Source organism: Mustela lutreola, chromosome 6 (genome assembly GCF_030435805.1).
Source record: "Mustela lutreola isolate mMusLut2 chromosome 6, mMusLut2.pri, whole genome shotgun sequence".
Lineage (NCBI taxonomy): Eukaryota > Metazoa > Chordata > Mammalia > Carnivora > Mustelidae > Mustela > Mustela lutreola.
Window position 1 is genome coordinate 137,787,407 of NC_081295.1, and position 18,206 is coordinate 137,805,612.

The 18,206-nt window shown below is 45.1% G+C and overlaps 1 protein-coding gene across 9 annotated transcripts in view; it reads left to right on the forward strand.

The window, feature by feature from the left end:
- The window catches only part of FARS2 (phenylalanyl-tRNA synthetase 2, mitochondrial), a 531,358-nt gene extending 514,113 nt beyond the window's left edge, over positions 1-17,245 (forward strand). For all 9 annotated transcript variants that reach the window (XM_059179166.1, XM_059179167.1, XM_059179172.1 and 6 more), the window contains one exon: positions 16,957-17,245. In XM_059179166.1, coding sequence (XP_059035149.1) covers positions 16,957-17,095 — 139 coding nt within the window. In that variant the 3' untranslated portion in view covers positions 17,096-17,245. The remainder of the gene's footprint in view (positions 1-16,956) is intronic.
- The last annotated feature ends 961 nt before the right edge of the window (positions 17,246-18,206 follow it).

Consider the following 18,206-nt stretch of genomic DNA (forward strand, 5'->3'; position numbering starts at 1 on the left):
AGTGCCCCCACCCTGAGATGCCCTCAGGAAGACAGTTCACAGCCCAGAACCCCCATTCCCGGCACCCTTGCTCGATGCCCCCCCCCAAGGGGGCCTTAGACGCACCACATTTGCTGCTTATTTGTGGTAAGCCGTTAATATCACAGGGAAGGATTCTGTCTTGACTTACTTCAATTAAAAAATTATTTCTCCCACCCCGGATTGTGCCCCAGTGCTCTAGCAAACGTTTCTTTTCTGTGGCATAATGGTAAATTCCTCCCACTTATCACTCTATCCATTCTGAAAGATTAAAAATAGTCCTTCCACCAGCTCTGCCTTGGCTCCTCTTTGCAGGGTTTCCCCAAATCCATCGTGTGCCCAGTGGTGGTTTTGTGAAAGGCCAGATTCATTTAATCTCTCCGTTGTGATGTGCAAAGATCCCGAGAAAGGAAAGATCGTGATTTATATGAAACACTTGAGCTTCTTCTCTCTACCCTCCTCCTCCAAGAAGATGTCATAACCAATCCGTCAGTGCTCTGAGCTCTGTGTGTTTTCTCTCCCCTCTAAGCATCAGAGATCTGTGTCGAGTTAGAGCTAAATCATGGGACACATTTAATTAAAAGACAAATGGCAAAATAATGTTGTGGTGGATGCTTTCTAACCGTGGTCTGTTAGGTTTTAATTATGTGTCGTAAATTGTGAAAGCCAATCCACTGCGTGTCTTTGCGTGCTCTGGTTCTTTTTCATCACAAAGAAAATGTTCTCAGCTGCTGACAGGATGGGACTTGGAGTCTGTGCAGAGCAACTTGATCTTACCCGATGGTGACTCAGCAACTTGCCGAATCCAATTAGCAGTTTTGTAGCTACTTACTCAAAAGGACCATAGTAAAGCCTGACTTCAGGCATCTCAAACCCCTGGATCTCCCAGCGAACAACCTGCTTGTTTATAATCAACCAGTTCCCATGGCCAGAGTGTCATAGATCAGGTGCTCGGTGCCATGCTGACCTAGGAACGTGCTTCCTCCAGGGTCCCAGCTTTTCATCCATCCTTGCCTGGGACAGAGACCTAAGCATTTAGAGACTCAGAGTGAAGAAGCCAGAAATCTTAGTGACCGTCTAGTCCATATGAAGGAACAGAGGCCTAACGATGTTAGGTGCTTGCTCAGAATTTCCCGAGTGGTTAGGGGAAAGGCTAGTATCTTAGGAACCCAAACTTCTTGATAGCCTTGATACCCCAAACTTCTTGATGCTGTTTCCCGGTGCCCCACCGCCAGTTTTCTCACCCAGAACCCCATCTTAGGAAAGGGGTAGCAGGGTGTTCTGGAGAGATCCCTGCAGACTCTGCCCCCACTAGCAGAGCAGGTGAAGTAGGCAACACAGTGGTAAGCCATTAAGTGGGCAAATCACCCAATCCCTCTGGGTCTCAGTTTCCCTATTGTTGCCATGGGATTAATGCTGTATAAGAGAGTTTTGAAAATATCTAAGATCAGATACTCAGAGTGTATTATAAAAATACTTAGTCCTTTTTAAACAAAAGTGCCCAAAACAAAGTAACAGTTCAGCCCCCAGAATTTCCCGCTGGCCTGATTTGGGGACGTTGAGACAGAGGGAGGATAAGAGAGAAGGAGAGAGAAAGTACATGTGTTGCATGGAAACGTTATGAATCAAAGTCACTTCTGCAAACACTGAAGAAAGCAGATGGCCAGAGGGGTCTCTGCTTTGTACATCAATTTATTTGGCTGATAACAAAGAGAAAGGGTGCTCCCTCTGGCATTTTTGCTGGAAGGCCAGAATTTATACTTCTCCCTCCATTCCAGCTATAGAGTTCTCCCTGGTGTCTGCCAACAGGACACTAGATCCCTCTGCAACTTTTCTCCTTAGATACTTGTCTGTGCTTTGGGAGTTGCTGTTTCTGCCATTGGCACAGACTTATATGTAGACCTAGAGACTAAGGTAAATGAGCATCTTCTAATGAATTGTTCCTGTGATCGGCTCTGGCACAGAGCTGTCAGTCATCCAGGCCTTTCTTTTGCCTCCCCTTACCTCCCCATGTTAAGACGCTTGTAGGTTTCATGGCTTTGTCTTATCCGTTGAAAAGGGAGCAGCAGATCTGTCTTTTCTCTTTGCTCTATTTTGATTTGTCCTGTGGCCAGAGGTAACTGCAGAACGTGGTTTTCAAAAACAAAACCAACTAGGCTAGAACTTCCAAATCAACTGCAGTCAACACAGCGTTTCACAGAGAGACTCACCAACCACTCCCATGTAGTTTTAATGAAAACCAGTAGTCCGGGTTCAGCCAGCACCGTGGTGATGCTAACAGGGAAGCTGCTTAGACATCATGCAGCCTGAGGTGCTCAAAGGCCAGGAGCAGCATGATGGTGAGGGTATAGTACTTAGCACCTGGAGCCCAAGAAATTTCTTTTAATCTTAATGCTCTTGTTTATTTTTCTCTTCTTCTGTAAATCTAGGGACACATAACTTTTTTATTAATCTAAATAAATGTATGTGCTGCTTACCAAACAAATTAGTTAGCAAAGGTTACAATGCTAATACTAATTATAGTAACTAGTGATTTGTTTTGTTTTGTTTTTAATTATTTATTTATTTGACAGACAGATCACAGGTAGGCAGAGAGGCAGGCAGAAGGGGAAGGGGGAGCAGGCTCCCCGCTGAGCAGAGAGCCGGATGCGAGGCTCAATCCCAGGACCCTGAGATGACTATCTGAGCCAAAGGCAGAGGCCTAACCCACTGAGCCACCCAGGTGCCCCAGTAACTGGTATTATTTTTTAATCAGGTATTTATTTTGTGTCAGGCACTGTGTTGGAATCTTTACACATACATCTATAAGATATAGTGTAGCCCCATGAAGAGGTGTTAAAAATTAGGCTTATAGAGATCCAGCAACTTTCCAGAAAGAAATCACACCCAGCATGTGCTGTCAGCAGGTCTGTGTGCCTCCCGACCATGGGCTCTCAACTCTTCAGCTGTATGGCCTCATGGGGTATTTTAGCAAGTTATTGCTTCTTTGGGAAGCCTGTGACTGATGGTTGGAATGGGAGATCGGCTTTCTGAGCTGCTTACTCCAACTTAGAGCAATTCTGGGACTACTGTCTGAGCTGGAGCTATGCCCGAACACTGTGGCATCTGAATCCTAGCTTTCAGCTGGTTGTGATCCCAGCCATCCTATTAGTCTTTCTCTGAGTAATTACTAATTACTAATTCCTCTTCTTTGATCTGCTCTCTTTTGGAATTCAGTTTCCTTCCTAAAATATACCTTTCACAGGTCTTTAGTGTAAGGTATTGAGCAGTAAACCTCTCATGTTGTCTCACTTTGTCTGAAAGTGTTTTGATTTTGCCATTTTTCTGGAATAACAGTTTAGCTGAGTACAATTGGTACAGGTTGACATTTTGTTGGTACTATTCCATTCACTCCTGACCTCCAGAGCTATTGAGAAGTTGACCATTTCTTGCATTATTCCTTTGTAAGTTCTGTATTTTTCCCCTCTAGTTGTTGTCAAGGTCATCTCTTTGTCCTAAGTGTTTTGCAGTTTCATTACCGTGTGTCTGGTGCAGACTTGTTTCCTTTTACCCCATTCAGAATTTACTGTGCTTCCAGAGTCCGAGGATTTCATTAATTCTGGAAGTTTCTTGCTGTTACCTTTTCAGATATTGCCTCTCTTTGTTCTCTCTCTAGGCTTCTTCTGGTCCTCATATTCTATCCTATGCTTCTTGCCCTCTCTCCTGTCTTCCATTTCTGTCCTTCACTCTGCTGCCTGCTAAATAGCTCCTCAGACCTGTCTTCCAGTTTACTAATTCTTCATTTAGCTGTGTCTAATCTGTCATTTTAACTTTTCCACCCATTTTAAAATTATAACTATATTTTTCTATACATTTTTTGCATGAACCAACTCAGTAAATATAAAATAAACAAAAGTAAATGGCTTTTAAATCTCACTGACAGAAAACTTGGCAAGTACTCAAAGTTTTTAGAGGTCATTGGAACCTCTCTCTCCAGAAAGGAATCTTCCTCACATTCTGAGGGGCAGATGGGAACTCCCGACAAATGATGGTATCTGGGTTAGTACCCCCTTCCATATAAGGATTGTTCTGCACTACAGACAATGACAGGGTCTGCAGGAAGTATGGCCTTTGACACAGAATGAGTCACTGGAGAAGATGATGTTACTATTTACAAAGGATTAGCAATTCAGATCTAAGGCATTCACCTTGCCACTGATTACAAATCTCTAGGAACAGCCACCAAATCAGCCTTGAGTTTCTCACCGGTGTCTGACTATTGGCCGCCTTCAGAGGCAGTATTCACATGGTTGCTTGCATTTTTTATGTGGGGCTAGTTCTGATTTGCTATTCTCTTTTCTTAATGTTCTTTCTTATGGTTCTTTTATGTCTTTGGAGCATTTTAAAATGTTTAAATCCACTTTTAAGCATTTTAAACACTTCTCTGGTTGTTTTTGTGTCTGAAATTCTTGGGGTACTAATCATGTGTTTTTTATCTAATGACTCGGGCATATCATGGGTCATTTCCTCATGTGCTCTGTAGTTTTTGGCTGTGAGGTTGTGTTCTTTGGAGCTTTTCCTGAAGTGATCCCATGTAGCTAACCTTCTCTCCAGAGTGTTCTGCATTTTCCTCTGCCAGGTATCCTAGAGTAGCACCATTCCAGGACCAATTTTATATTGATTTCTCAGCTTGAAGATCTGAGGAATTGTATGTTTTGGATCCAAAAGCCTCTTGTGACACTGGGATTGTGATTCTCAGGGTAGACTCCTTTACATTGTTCTCAGAATCTAAGCAGAGACAAGATTCCTTTGCTCCTCTTTGTGCCAAGGATGTATTTTTCTCCTTAGTCTACTGTTTTATTTGATTGTACCAGCTTTGTGCAGGAATCCACCTTCTTGCTTCATGTGGACAAAATCCTTCATCTCTGTTCCCATGTGGACATTAAAATATAAACTTCAGGTTACAATAACTGATACTTCTCTTTGCTCTAGGCAACTGAAGCATTAGGCACTTACTATTGCACAGGGTTTTTTTTTCCTTTATTTTTTGTACCTGGAGATTTTCACTTGCTTTCATATGATCTATTTAGCTATCTACTTCTTTTCAAAGCCAATGTCTTTGTATGTTATCCAACACATCTGGGAGTATATAGCAGTAGGATCTTTATTTTATTCTGCCATCATTCTGGAACCTTCCTAGCTCACTACTATCTTATTCTGAGCTAGTTGGCATACATGGGAGAGACAGACATATTCTTTGGTCACCTGTTCTAGCAATCTGTCCAAAACACACACTGTCCAACCCTGCACTCATTCCTTTGTCCAGAAAGAAGAAAAACTCAGCATGAAGTATGAAAGGAGGGAACCTAAAGATGTTAGCCCACACTAGTACTTTCTTCAAGGCATGAGCATGATAATGTCACATTGCCCTGTGAGTCCACAATTGAGGTGTCTTGATATTTTTCCTTTGAAAGTAACCCAGGGGCAGTCTTATCAAATCTTGCCTAATTATTTATTATGGACAGATTCAACTTCAGAAGACTATTTTTCCCCACAGTACACCAGAAATGTGAGCTTGATATCTTTATTTTTTTTTTTTGAAGTAAGAAAATACCAAAAAGAAAATACTTGTTTTCAGTGAGTTGGAAAATGGATAACTGTAATTCAATAATATTTTAAAATGGTTTACGGACTCTGACTCTGACTCTATTAGTACTTTCTTCGAAGTTGCTGACAGTGCTTTTTTCACATGACTTCAGTTTTTTCCTAACTGAGGGACTAGTTAAGAACAAATAGCATAGCTTCTGTTTTATTGAGGAAGAGGGGAGACCTGTAGAGGTCACTGGATTTATCCAAGTGGCAAAGATATCTAGGCCACCAAAAAAGCTATGTTGAACCAACCCACTTCCTTTGCCTGAAGCAAAATTGCTATTTTGTGGAAGTACATTTTAGGGCTATTCCTTCAAGTTTCATCAAGGGAACAGCCTTATGAAACTCACTACTGCCTTGAAAATAGTGAGACACTGGCCACTAATAGCAGTCAGTATCCCCAATCCAGGATTAAAAGCATAGCTTTGGAAGCATTTGGATTATTTCAGTTGTAATCCTATGTCTTACCTACTGTTTGAGTGACCTGGGCAAGTCACTTTTAACCTCTCTGAGCTATAGTTTTCTCACCTGCAAAATAGGATAAATAATTCCCATTAAGATAGGACTGTGACAAAAATTAAATAGGATAATGCATGTAGACATACTAAGTGACTGATAAAACATAGCCATTATTAATGAGAAGTTCCCTGTGGGAAGCCCAACCTGAGAAATTTCTTTTAGAATATTATGTTGGGGTAAGTTTTGCTTCCCTAAAGAACTGCAGTCTTCTCTCAGGCACTATGAAATATGGAATGGATAAGGCTTTCTTTTCATTTGGTTTGCAAGTGCTAAAAGCAAGTTTATTATCTCCACTAGTTCAAACGCAACCTGCAGGTCTGGGTTCTGTGTTCTCCAGGTTTGACTGGCCTCGTCAATCTCATATGCTCTCTTATTCTGGCTTTGTTTGTTTTTCTTTTTCCCCCTGTATTTTCTGTGAATGATGAGGCTAAAATGAAACATGAAAGTGCCTAGCACGGAGTACATAGTAGATCACTCTTCCCTTTCAAATGTTTTTTTCTTGGGGCCCCCCGGAGTGGCTCAGTCAGTTAAGTATCTGACTCTTGATTTCAGGCCAGATCATAAGCTCAGGGCTGTGAGTTTGAGCCCTGTGTTCAGCTCTGTGCTGAGCATGGAACCTGCTTAGGATTCACTCTCCCTCTCTCTCTCTCTGCCCCTCCACCCCATCCCTGCTTTCTCTCTCTAAAAAAAATAAAATAAAATGTTTTTTTTCCTTTCTTCTTTCACCCTTGCTTTCTTTATACTTCCTACACTTTCTCTGCTAAGTAATATTTATTAATGAATTTATTCTTTCCCTGTTTTGTGATGAAGTCCTAGCCATATTTCTAAAAGCATCCTATAATATAATTGGTAAATAATATTCGTTACTGGGATATCCCTGGTTAAAAATAGTTAATGGTGGAGCACCTGGGTGGCTCAGTCGGTTGAGAATCCAGCTGTTGATCTCGGCTCAGCCATGATCTCAGGGTCATGAGATCGAGCACCCTATTGGGCACCCATGCTCAGTGCAGAGTCTGCTTGAGATTCTGTCTCTCCCTCTCTCTCTGCTCCTCACCTCCACTCATGCACTGCCTCTCTTTCCTTCTCTCTCTCTCTTTTTCTGTCTCAAATAAATAAATAAATCTTAAAAATAAAGGTACTGGTGCCTGCAGCAGACATTAACAGGCTGAACAAAGTGTGCCTATAACAAAAAGATGAGCAGACCTGAATGAAAAGGAAGTGAGTCCCCACATATTCTGGCCGTGGCCTTCACTAAGTCACTGCATCTGTCTGGGCCTGCACCTGGCTCTGCAGAAGGAGGTGACCACCTATCAGGATTGCCGTGTGGGTCTCAACCAATAAAACTATAAAACCATGTACTATAAAACCATGTGCGTCTAAGGCTCTGGAAGCTGCATCACTTTATAATTGTTAATCTTTCTTATTGTTGCCACTGTTGCTAGTAACAAAGTATTTCAATTTTACAAAGATTGTCTGATGGCAAAGCCCAGAGCTTTCTTTAATTTTATCAATATTTGGAATTTAAACATAGTTTTCATATAAGTGTTACAGGTTCTAGGACACATATCTGTTGGTTTGGTTTCCTCATGTTAGCTCTTCAGGGGAATAGATGGTCTGGGATAATCATGTCCTTCTCTATATGGTAAAAATAAATCCATTAGGGACGTCCATAACTGTGGTATGACTATAAAGGAGTGCACACAAACATTCCAGCAACTTCTGAGTTGTTCACTGACACTTGCACAGGACACCGCTCTGATCTACCCATTTAAGTTAATTGCCCTTTTATGTAGCCTCATGGCTCCATGTACCTCTTCTTCAAGCCCAGTAGGGTAGTAGCAGTTTATATTTCTTTCTAATTCTTTGATTAATGCCCATATTTTATGCTAGACTTTGAGCTTCATGAGGTCAGGTCTGTTTCGTTTTGTTTTATTCTACCATTAGGTCCTTATACCTGGCAAAATGCATGACATATATTGGATAGTCACTTCATCTGTTGGATGGATGGATGGGTGGGCAGATGTATAGACAGACATTTAATCTCAAAGACAGTGATGTCCAACATTATATGTGCTGCCTCCAACGCTGACTACCAATGGTCCTGGGAGTCCCTGCCAGGGCTGTTGTGGGACAGAATCCAGCACAAGTCAAGAGAAACATAGGACGCACTTGTCAGCTTAATGTAAAGGGAATCTCGCTCCCAACCTGCACTGGGAAAGCCTGAAATGGGCATCCCCAGAAATAATCCAGCAGAAGGCTTTTTAGAAAGTGCTCAAGCATGGGCCAGAAAATCTTTACAGTCCCATGTCTTGGATTCTGTGATTCCATAAAATATGTTGCTTGTGTGATGAATCCTTAACCAAGATATCACTGCTGTACTCCAGCCTAGAATACTATGGATAGAAGAAGCTCGTCCTAACAGCCAAGTCTCTATTTTGTCACTCTCTCCCTCAACCTCCCACTCACTATTTGTCAAGACATAGTACTGTTAATTAGACCCAGAGACTCCCTCCTCAAAAACGTTTGCAAAATAACTCTAAGTCACTAGAAATATATATAAATTTCTCTTTCCTAATACTTCCTTCATAGTTAGACACTGAGTCTTTCTTAAAGTAATTAGCACATTTCATCCATTACTCACTAAAGAAATTTATCTATACAGCGTAACACAGTTATGAGTAATTCTACTTATAAATATGGGATTGAGGATAGATCTGTAGCATACCCCCTTGGTTGGGTGGCTGTTACTATCAGATCGGTGACATGGTAAACCATAATATCTGAGCAATCCTCTATTGTTTGGGGGGAGTAAGATTTGAAGTTCGCTGAGGGCCAGACTCTAGATACAATAAAACTGCCCAGAGCAGTCAAGATATTACAGAGACATGATCCTAGACTTTGTTGTTTTGGTTGATTGCTTAATGATGCATTTTCACTTGAGGCTTCTGAACCAGAACATGAGGCCCTCCTCTATAATCCCCACCCACTCTGCAGCCTCCTCCCCGACCAGTTCTGTACTATAGAAAGGTATAGACCCATACCAGCCACTCTGAACTACTCACCTCTCCTCAATCTGTCCATGCATGTCGGTGCTTCTGTCTGTGCCTTTGCAGAAATGACCCTTCCCTCATACAGGGTCAGTCACTTCCTGTACATGCTGTGACCAAAGCTGGCTTCCTGCTGTGATTGTAGCCTTCTCGCAGCAGATCATGCATCCTCTGGACACCTCTTCCCTGGATCATTTGTCCCTGCAACATACACTCAGCAATTCCGCATTGAAATGGAAGAGGAAAAAGATACTGAGCGCCTCCCGGCCAGTACTTGTGTCATTTTGCCAGCTGGATGCACCCCTTGGCCTTCACCTGCAAAAATCCTAATCATACTTTAAGATCTAAATATAATCTCATCTCCCCTCCCAATCTTTCTCACTGCTAAGCCATTTACAGTCCGTGTCATTCATTTAACATTTAGCATGAATAGCTTTGTCCTGTTGGTGTATTTCCATGTATAAATGTCTTAAACCTCAAATAGATGGTAATCTAGCCTAATCCTTCTTTTTGTATTATTTTGGGATACTTCTTCCCTCTAACACTGCCACTGAGTTGTGCACAGAGAAGCCACTCTATGAATATTTATATATTGATCAAGCAGTTCGTATTTTGTATCTCCCACAATGTCTGCCTCAGCACAGGATAAATAATTACTGATCAATTGATTGAGTTGGAAATGTAGCACTTCACCTACCACAAATCTTCTGTTTTGTAACCTGACTCATCCACCAAAGTGTCAACACATTTGGGAAGCTGCCATGTAACAGTAGAGAGTTAAAGTTAGCTCTGTTGACTTTGGCTTGGCAGACTAAGCCAGGGAGAAAAATAAAACCTCTTCCAAATTTTCCACACAACCAAAAAGCACAGAGCTTTGGAAATCTGTGCAAAATGAGCCATTACTCCAAGCTGGTTAGAAGTGTGTGAGGATGGTTTGGAAAACTATGGAATAGTTGACGAGAATTATTCAAATGTGGTCAAACCTCGTTGTAGCTTTATGAGCAGGATATCATAAAAATTCATTTGTGTGAAATGCAGGGCAGCTTAGTAGCTAGGTTAACAAAATCAAAATGAACCATTTGGGAGGACAGAGACCAACCATGTTACACCCTTGCAACAGTCCTGCCACATGGATAGCAATAATTGGGGGATGGGGGTTTGTTCTTGTCTTCTGTTTATTTGTTTTTAATATAAATGTGAATTCCCAACCTCCATTTCTAGTAATAGTGAACTAGGTTATTTGGGCCAACCCTTCTCAAAATTTTTTTTTTTATTTTAATAAAATATACATAACATTGACCTTTTTCACCATTTTAAGTGTACAATTCTGGGGCATTAGGCACATTGACACTTCTGCACAACTATCACCACCGTCCATCTCCAGGTCTTCTTTATCTTCCCAGACCCAAACTCTATCCCCATTCAACACTAACTCCTCCTCCTCCCTCCCCCAGTCCCTGGCAACCACCCTTCAACTTCCTGTCTCTATGAGTTTTCACAACTCTAGAGACCTTATATAAGTGGAGTTCTATGATTGATCTTTTGTGTCTGGCTTGTTTCAGTTACTATGATGCCTTCAGTTCCCTCTGTGTTGTAGCATGTATCCAAGTAGGGACCCATTTTTACAGATGGGGTGTTGAAGCTCCAATAATTCATCTGAGGTCTTTCTGTGTGGCCCAGAGTAGAGGCTCTATAATCTTCAGTTACATAAATAATAATACCAATCAGTAACTCTAAGTCTAAACTATGCTAAACCCTTAACATGTATTATTTTCATGCAGTTTCTTCAAAAAACGCTATGAGTTCATTATCTGTATCTTGGAATGAGAACCTGAATCAGATTAAGAACTGGCCCGAGTTCCTCTAGCGGAGAACTCACGGCACTGGTTAGTCTCTGTCTTGGGCCTCTCCATAAAAGATTCTATTAGACGATTTCCCCAAAGCAATTATTTTCCTATGTGCATGCATGTGGAAACCAAGAACATGGGCCCCACTCCCCAGGAGGCGTGAGCATGAACTCCTTCCTCCTGAGGAGCTTGGCGTGAGACCCTCATTGGGAAGTACCAGGAGAAACTACAGAGATTGATGTGAATAAAACCCTGGGGGTACTTTAAAACTTCCCTGAGGACTTGACAAGTGTTTGATATGAAAAAGCATTTCTTGCCGGCAAAATGTGTGTCTCTGAGGAGCTCTCGAGTTGCCAACATGCAAGCTGACTGGGAGCCGGGGTGGTAGGTAGGTTTGAAAGCAACTCTACTCAAGCTGCACCCAGCAAGTCCCTTTTTCCCTGGCTCTGACTCTCCCTCCATCAAGGCCTGGATTGGAGTTGTCTTTCCCAAAGCAGTAACTGTCAGAGGAACCATCTGGTTTGGTTTCTTATGACTGACTCCCAGGAACAGAAATCCCTCTGGGAAGAACCACAGCAGCAACAGCAGTGAGAGGCAACTCTGATGCTAGCTGGATAGGAACTGGGGGGAGGGCCCCGCTCCAAATGGCCTACCAGGGAGCCTTGGGCCTAAGACCTACTGTTCTGAGAATGAGAAAGGCTAACCTCTTCGTTCTGGAGAGTATTGGGTGGGAGTTGGGGGGAGGGTAGTTCGTGAAGAGAGGCTAAAAGGTGTCCAGAGTGTCTGTTACAATTCGAGGTCTACCTTCTACAGGGAGACTTTCTTAGTGGGCTCTTTCAAGCCATAATCCAACCCGTTAAGCCAACTTCCTTCCCTCTTGCTTTGATCACTAATATCACTAATGCATCTTGTGTCCACGCGTCAGCCTATCTGGAAATTGCCCCAGATTGGGGCCCCCTGCTCTTTCATTCCATCCAGGCTCACACATACTGCTCGCTGGCTGGCTCATTTCCTCCACATGTGCACTTACTCTAGAAACTCCTCTGTTCTCTGCACTAACTCTTGGAAAGTTAGACCCTGAAGGAGCTTCAGGCCCATTCAGTCCAGGCCTCTCACTGGGGAGGCCACATAGACATTGCTGGGGCTTGACTGGGAGCTAGGTCTCCTGCCTCCCACACCTTGTATGTTCACCACAGAAATGATTACAACAAAGTGCCAGAGGGAAGAATCGTTTGCTAAAGGAGCATGTGAGGTGGGGAGTGCGGCATGGCTGACCTCACACGGCAAGCACCAGGCTCCTCACGGCCTTGAGGGAAATGGTTCTCCATTGGGCTCCTCTCTGGTGACAGAAGGACCTTGGCAGACCACCAGTCCCTGGATGTGAGCTGGTTGAGTCGGGATTCTCCTCACTTGCTTATCTCTGTCCAGCTCAGTGCCTAGAGCACGCTGTTTGTGGACAGACTAAAGGAATCTGTGAGGAGACCAGTGATTACCCCTTGAAGCTCAAATGTTCTCAATCTCTGTTAAAAATTCAAGCTCCAGCCAGCGACCAGCTCATTTTTGCCAATATCCCAACGCAGTGAAATCCCAGCACCAAAAAGAATGTTCGGACTCTTTCTTTAAACTTCCTTTAGTGAGATTTGCCCTCTCAAACTCAGACATGGGGCTTCTCATTTATTTTGCCGACAAGTAGAAGCCATTCAAGTACATAAGAGAGAACTTGTGTTTACCTTGAAAACTACAATTGTCCATATAGTCTCTTCTCTCCTCCAGGGAAATTTTCTCATCCTGAAGGTTGTGCCCGTGGGAGACTGGAGGGCGGGGGGTGGCAGCTTCCCAATGCCCAGCCCGCTGGGTGGGATGGAGGGTGGACAGGAGCTGCTGCTGCAACACCCACCCCCGCGCCCCAATCCCATGCTCTTCCCGCAGCTCTCTGGATCCCCCGCGGTTCCTTGGCTTTGCAGCCTGCCTTTTATAGGGCTCCTTAAGCAGGAAAGGCCTTTATTAAAAACCATCTCTGTCCTAGGGCTTCTCAGTTATGCCTCATGTGTGGCTTGTGCCCTCCGTTAGTCACAGGGCAGAGCTAGAAAGGAAGACGGCTCACGCCATCTCGTCTTTGAGCAGGAGGATTAAAGATATTACCCTTCTCAATAGCTTGCAAACCCTGTCATTTCCTAGGGGAAGTTGGGGTAGAAGGAAGAGGCTGGGGGTGGGACAGGAAGAGAGGAGGAATATGCTGGAGCACGAGGCATGGTACTTAATACTTGGGCTCTAAAACCCAAATTCCCTAGATTGTGTGTGTTTGTAATGAGGTGAAAATTAACCATTTTTAAAGTGGGCGGTTCAGGGGCATTTAGTACATTCTCAGTGTTAGGCAATCACACTACCTACCTAGTTCCAAAGCATTTCCTTCACCCCAGAACAAAGCCTCATACCCACTGTTCACCTTAAAATGGCCAGTGATCTTCCCAGCAAACCGTGTGTTTATTTGGGAATAAAAGAGAATTATAGTCCAGAACAAGCCGGCTATGACACAACCATAGGCAAGTCCCACAAATGAAAGAGAAGAAGGAGAACTTGAGAGGGATAAATCCTCTTCTTTATGGGGAAGAAGGAGGAGTTGAGCGGGGTCGTTTTGGAAAAAGTCCATTGGAGAGAAGTGAGAGTTTGGGGTGATGACGGTTTCTCACTCACTGAGTTTTCCTGACCCGCAGGTGGTGGGTCCCTTGAAGGAGATGTGATGTAAATCTTTGCCCGTGGGGGCCTGTCACTGATGACTGTTGACTGGCGAGACCCTTCTGCTGGGGTCTGTAATAACGGACACTTCTGTTGGAGTCTGTGGTTGTCAGTTCTTCCTGTAACTGACATTCAGTGGTAGGGCTCCTCCTGCTAGGCTCCCCTTCTAGCCTCCCGGCCCCTTTACTTTATTAAGCTGTTTATGCCCATATTCCCTTCCCCCACCCTCTGGAAACCACCAGTCTGCTTTCGTCTGTATGAATTGCCCTCTTCCGGATGTTTCATGTGGTTGAAATGATGCAGTACGTGGTCTTCTGTGCCTGGCTTCTTTCACGTGGCCTGCTTTTGGAGGTTTATCCACACTGTAGCAGGTGTCAGCACTTCATTCCTTAAAGGACTGGATAATACTCCATGGTGTGGATATACCATATTTTGTGTATCCATTCATCCACTGATGGCCACATCCCCTGTTTGACTGTTTTAAGTGGAGCTGCTGTGAAAATTCTCATACAAGTGTTTGAACACCTGCTTTCAGTTCTTTTGGGTATATGCCTAGCAGTGGAGTGGCTGGGTCATAGGGTCATTCTCTGTTTAACCCTCTGAGGTACCACCAGACTGTTTTCCACAGTGGCTCTACCATCTACATTCCTGCCACATTGCCTGGTTTCAAACCCAGCCCTGCCACTTAGTAGTTGTTTCAAGTTGGGCGAGTTACTTTGCACTCCGTGCCTCAGTTTCCTCATTAGTATAAATCAGGACCGTAATGCTATGTACTCCGTGGGGTTTGGATGCTTCCAGGAGTGAACACCTCCAGAGGGCTTGGAATGGTGCCCAGTATGCAAGACTCACTACAGAAATGTTTCCTGCTGCTGTTACTGAGATATACTGAGGGTCATGGCAGATACAAGACTGGGAAGTTTCTGACTAAAAAGGTCCACATTGGGTGGTACAAAAGAATCATGGGCTCTCTAATTTGCATACTTGGAGTTGGCACTGAGGGCATCCCTCCTTTGAGAGAGTCTGTCTTCATACCTACTCAGTGATAAGCCACAAGATCCCTCTTTTCTGTGACTCCATGGTTCTTGTGGAGAGCCCGCTCCTCTAGGCTGAGGAAACTCATGACCAACACCAACTCCACTTCTTCCAGTTCTCCAGCAAGCACAAGGAGGGCAGGAGTGTGTCCCAACAACTAGAAGCTCCAAAAAGAAGTCCCTAGAAAACAGAGGGCCACCTGGGCAGCTCAGTCAGTTAAGCATCTAACTCTTGATTTCAGCTCAGGCTGTGATCTCAGGGTCAGGGAATCCAGCTTTGTATCGGGCTCCACACTCCGCATAGAGTCTGCTTGTCCCTCTCTCTCTGCTCCTCCCCTGGCTCATGTGTGCTCTCTCTCTCTCTTTCTCAAATAAATAAATGAAATCTTTAAAAAAAAAAAAAAAAGGAAGTTCCTAGAAAACAAATAAAAGTAAATCTTCTCTCTCTCACCAGTAATGTAAGGAAAAGGCAAAACTGGTTGATTTTCAGCTGAATCTACTGAATTACCATCAAATATTCTGCCAATTTTATTTCTCTCAATTTATAAAATTAATCCATATGTTTGTGATTCATTTATGCCTCACTCATCGAAATGTTTTCTAAAAGCTGTTTGAATCCCACGAATCCTGATGGGGGCCTTCTCCAAAGCACATAGAAGCAAGATGATAAATTTTTCCCATTCATCTTGGGTTGGAAATCTCGGCTTGTCGAGCAGCCATATTACCAACTCTTAAGCAAGTAAGAGACGCCAGAGTGAACTGACGAGAACGTGTACTAATTAATAGTTGCCACCAGGATCCTCTGGCCTCACACTCGTATAGCACTTCATAGTTTGCAGAGCCCTGTCACTTTCTAGATAGGTCTCTACAACCGTTTGGAGAGCTTGGTGGAGTAAGGCGCTATGCTGTTAGCTCTTTCAACAGAGAAGGAACAGAGACCAGGAAAGGTGTATCGAGGCCCAGAGATGGAGGGGCCAGTGCTAGGACCCTGTGCTCAGAAGGGGCCTCTGTGTCCCTCCCTCAGGCAGGGAATTAGAAGGGCTGGCACAGGATCCTCTTGCAGGGCTCGGTGCACCCTCCCCGCACACACAGGAAACCATCGCGCCCTTCCACGGTCCCCACGTCACTGACAATCTGGGCCCCCAGATCGTGAGGCCGCACTTGTTCTCATAAATGTTTGCATCACCTTCCGGCATCTACATCTCCTCCACCCTCCTTCTCCCTCCTTAACCCATTGCTCCTCTTCCAGAAGCTTCCATCTCTCAGACACTCGGGATGTTGCCGCGTCCTTTCTTGGTGACATCAGGTTGGAAGAAAAGCCTGTGTTCTGCACCCGGGGGAGGCTGGGCGGGGGCTTCCCGCAGCCACTAGAGGCCTAGTGCAGGGCCCAGTGCAATTAGCCATTGGGCAGTCCTTCTGCAGTGGACAGTCTCTTAAGGGCCCTAGCAGGGCAGGCCTTGTCCTTCCAGCAGCACTGCGTCTGCAGCACAGAGGCCTGTGGAGAAAGCCTCTTGTCCTCAGAGTATCTGTGGCTTGTCACATGCCTCTGTGGAGACCAAGTTCTGCAAAAGTCTCCACCACCTGGACCTTGGAAGCATGTCTGTCTGGCACAATTGTATGCTTTCCGTGGCCTACAGGGGTGTGAAGAGAGTGATCTCGCTCAGCCTTCGGGGACGGTCCTGGCCTTGGGACCCCAGTGTGCCTTCCACACATGATTGTTTCCTGTGCTGTGAGAAGGGTGGAGGCATACCGGCCTTGGCTCCTCACCCTGTCTGCTTCTCAGAGTCCTCTGGGGAGCCGACGGAAAACCCAGAAGCCAGACCCTGCATCCCAATTGCTGGACCATAATCTCCAGGGCTCGGAGACCCCTAAGAAGTGCCCTTCCCCTGGGGACTTGAGTGCATCTGGGCCGGCGGGAACTTGTTTGTTCAGGTCCGTGTTCCCCTAACACCACTTCCCACGCTGCACACAAGAGGTGCAGGCTGTTGTGGCGAGTGATGTCTCCCTACCACCCGGATCCGATCCTCAGCTCCCCACTGGGGTCGGCCTGCTCGGGGCCGCCAGCACGGCTCCTGCAGGCAGCAGGCACGCCTGTCCCTCACTCACCTGCCTTTCTCTTTCGCTCCCCAGGACACACAAGATCAGCCACTGCTACCGCATCACGTACCGCCACATGGAGCGGACCCTGTCCCAGAGAGAGGTCCGGCACGTGCACCAGGCGGTGCAGGAGGCCACGGTGCAGCTGCTGGGCGTAGAGGGCAGGTTTTGAGGCCACCGCCTGGACCAAGCTGCCGCCGCTCAAGGCTCCGGGGATTTGTGGGAGAGAAAAGGCTACTGTTAGTGGATGGGGGCATCTGTCATGTTTTGATAAGTGGGTCAGTGTTGGGACTTTCAGAAAATAAAGGATCGCTCCTAAGAAGCTGTTGACATAGTATTTGTCTTTTATTTGGGGAAAGAGGGAAAAAAGAAGCAATAATATAAGAGATCCCTCCTCTTCCTTGAAAAAGTGCTTTGCCCCTTGGTGCTCAGTGTGGTTAATTGGTCCCTAGGGTCCATTAAAGTATAAAGACCAGGCGTGATTTCTGGCCTGTCAGGCCCTTCCACCCTTGTAATGAGTGAAGACACAAAGAGACATCAGAAGTTCCAGACACCAGAAGATTGTTTGAGTCTGCTTCCATGCTTGCTTTCTTCTCTTCGTTTTCTGCTTTGCAAAGGGCAGGCTTCACACAGGGCACTAATGAAATGCCAGGGCCCCCCTCAAAAGTGAAGGCAGTCACGTGTCTGAATGGGGCAGGATAGTTCTTGTTTTTCATAAACCCGTGGCTTGGAGCCAGGCCTCTTGGCCCAGGGCTTGGGCTCAGCTTCCTTCTGGCCCAGCAGTGAGGAAGGAAAGGAGCAAGAGCCACCCCAGAGGCTGGGAGGCCCACAGGAACCCCGTCCTTGAACCCCTGCATTCATTGCCTCACAGAAGGCCCGTGCTTCCGGAGACGACCTTTAAGGAAGAATATGGGACTTTGATGTCCCCCCCCTTTTCCATCCCAGGCACTTTGTAGTCTGCCGGCCTCACTCCTGACCATTTTTAATAATCAAATTCCATCCCTGGCAAGATGCTGGAGGCTGATGGAGGACTGCAAGGGCTGAGATAAATATTTGATGAGGGGTGGCCATTATCAGCTAGTGGCGTGGGGGGTGGGCAGCTGCTCTCAAAGGGAAGGAATGGGCTTTCATGTCATTCTACCTTGTTATTCATTTGTACTTTTCCTTTGGATTTTCGAGGAATTAAGGAAGCAGAACCCCAACTTCTGCACCCAGGCTTGGAATCTAACTGCTGTCCAAGGTCCTGGGGTCCCCTGGATACAGTTCCTTAAGTGGCTAGATCC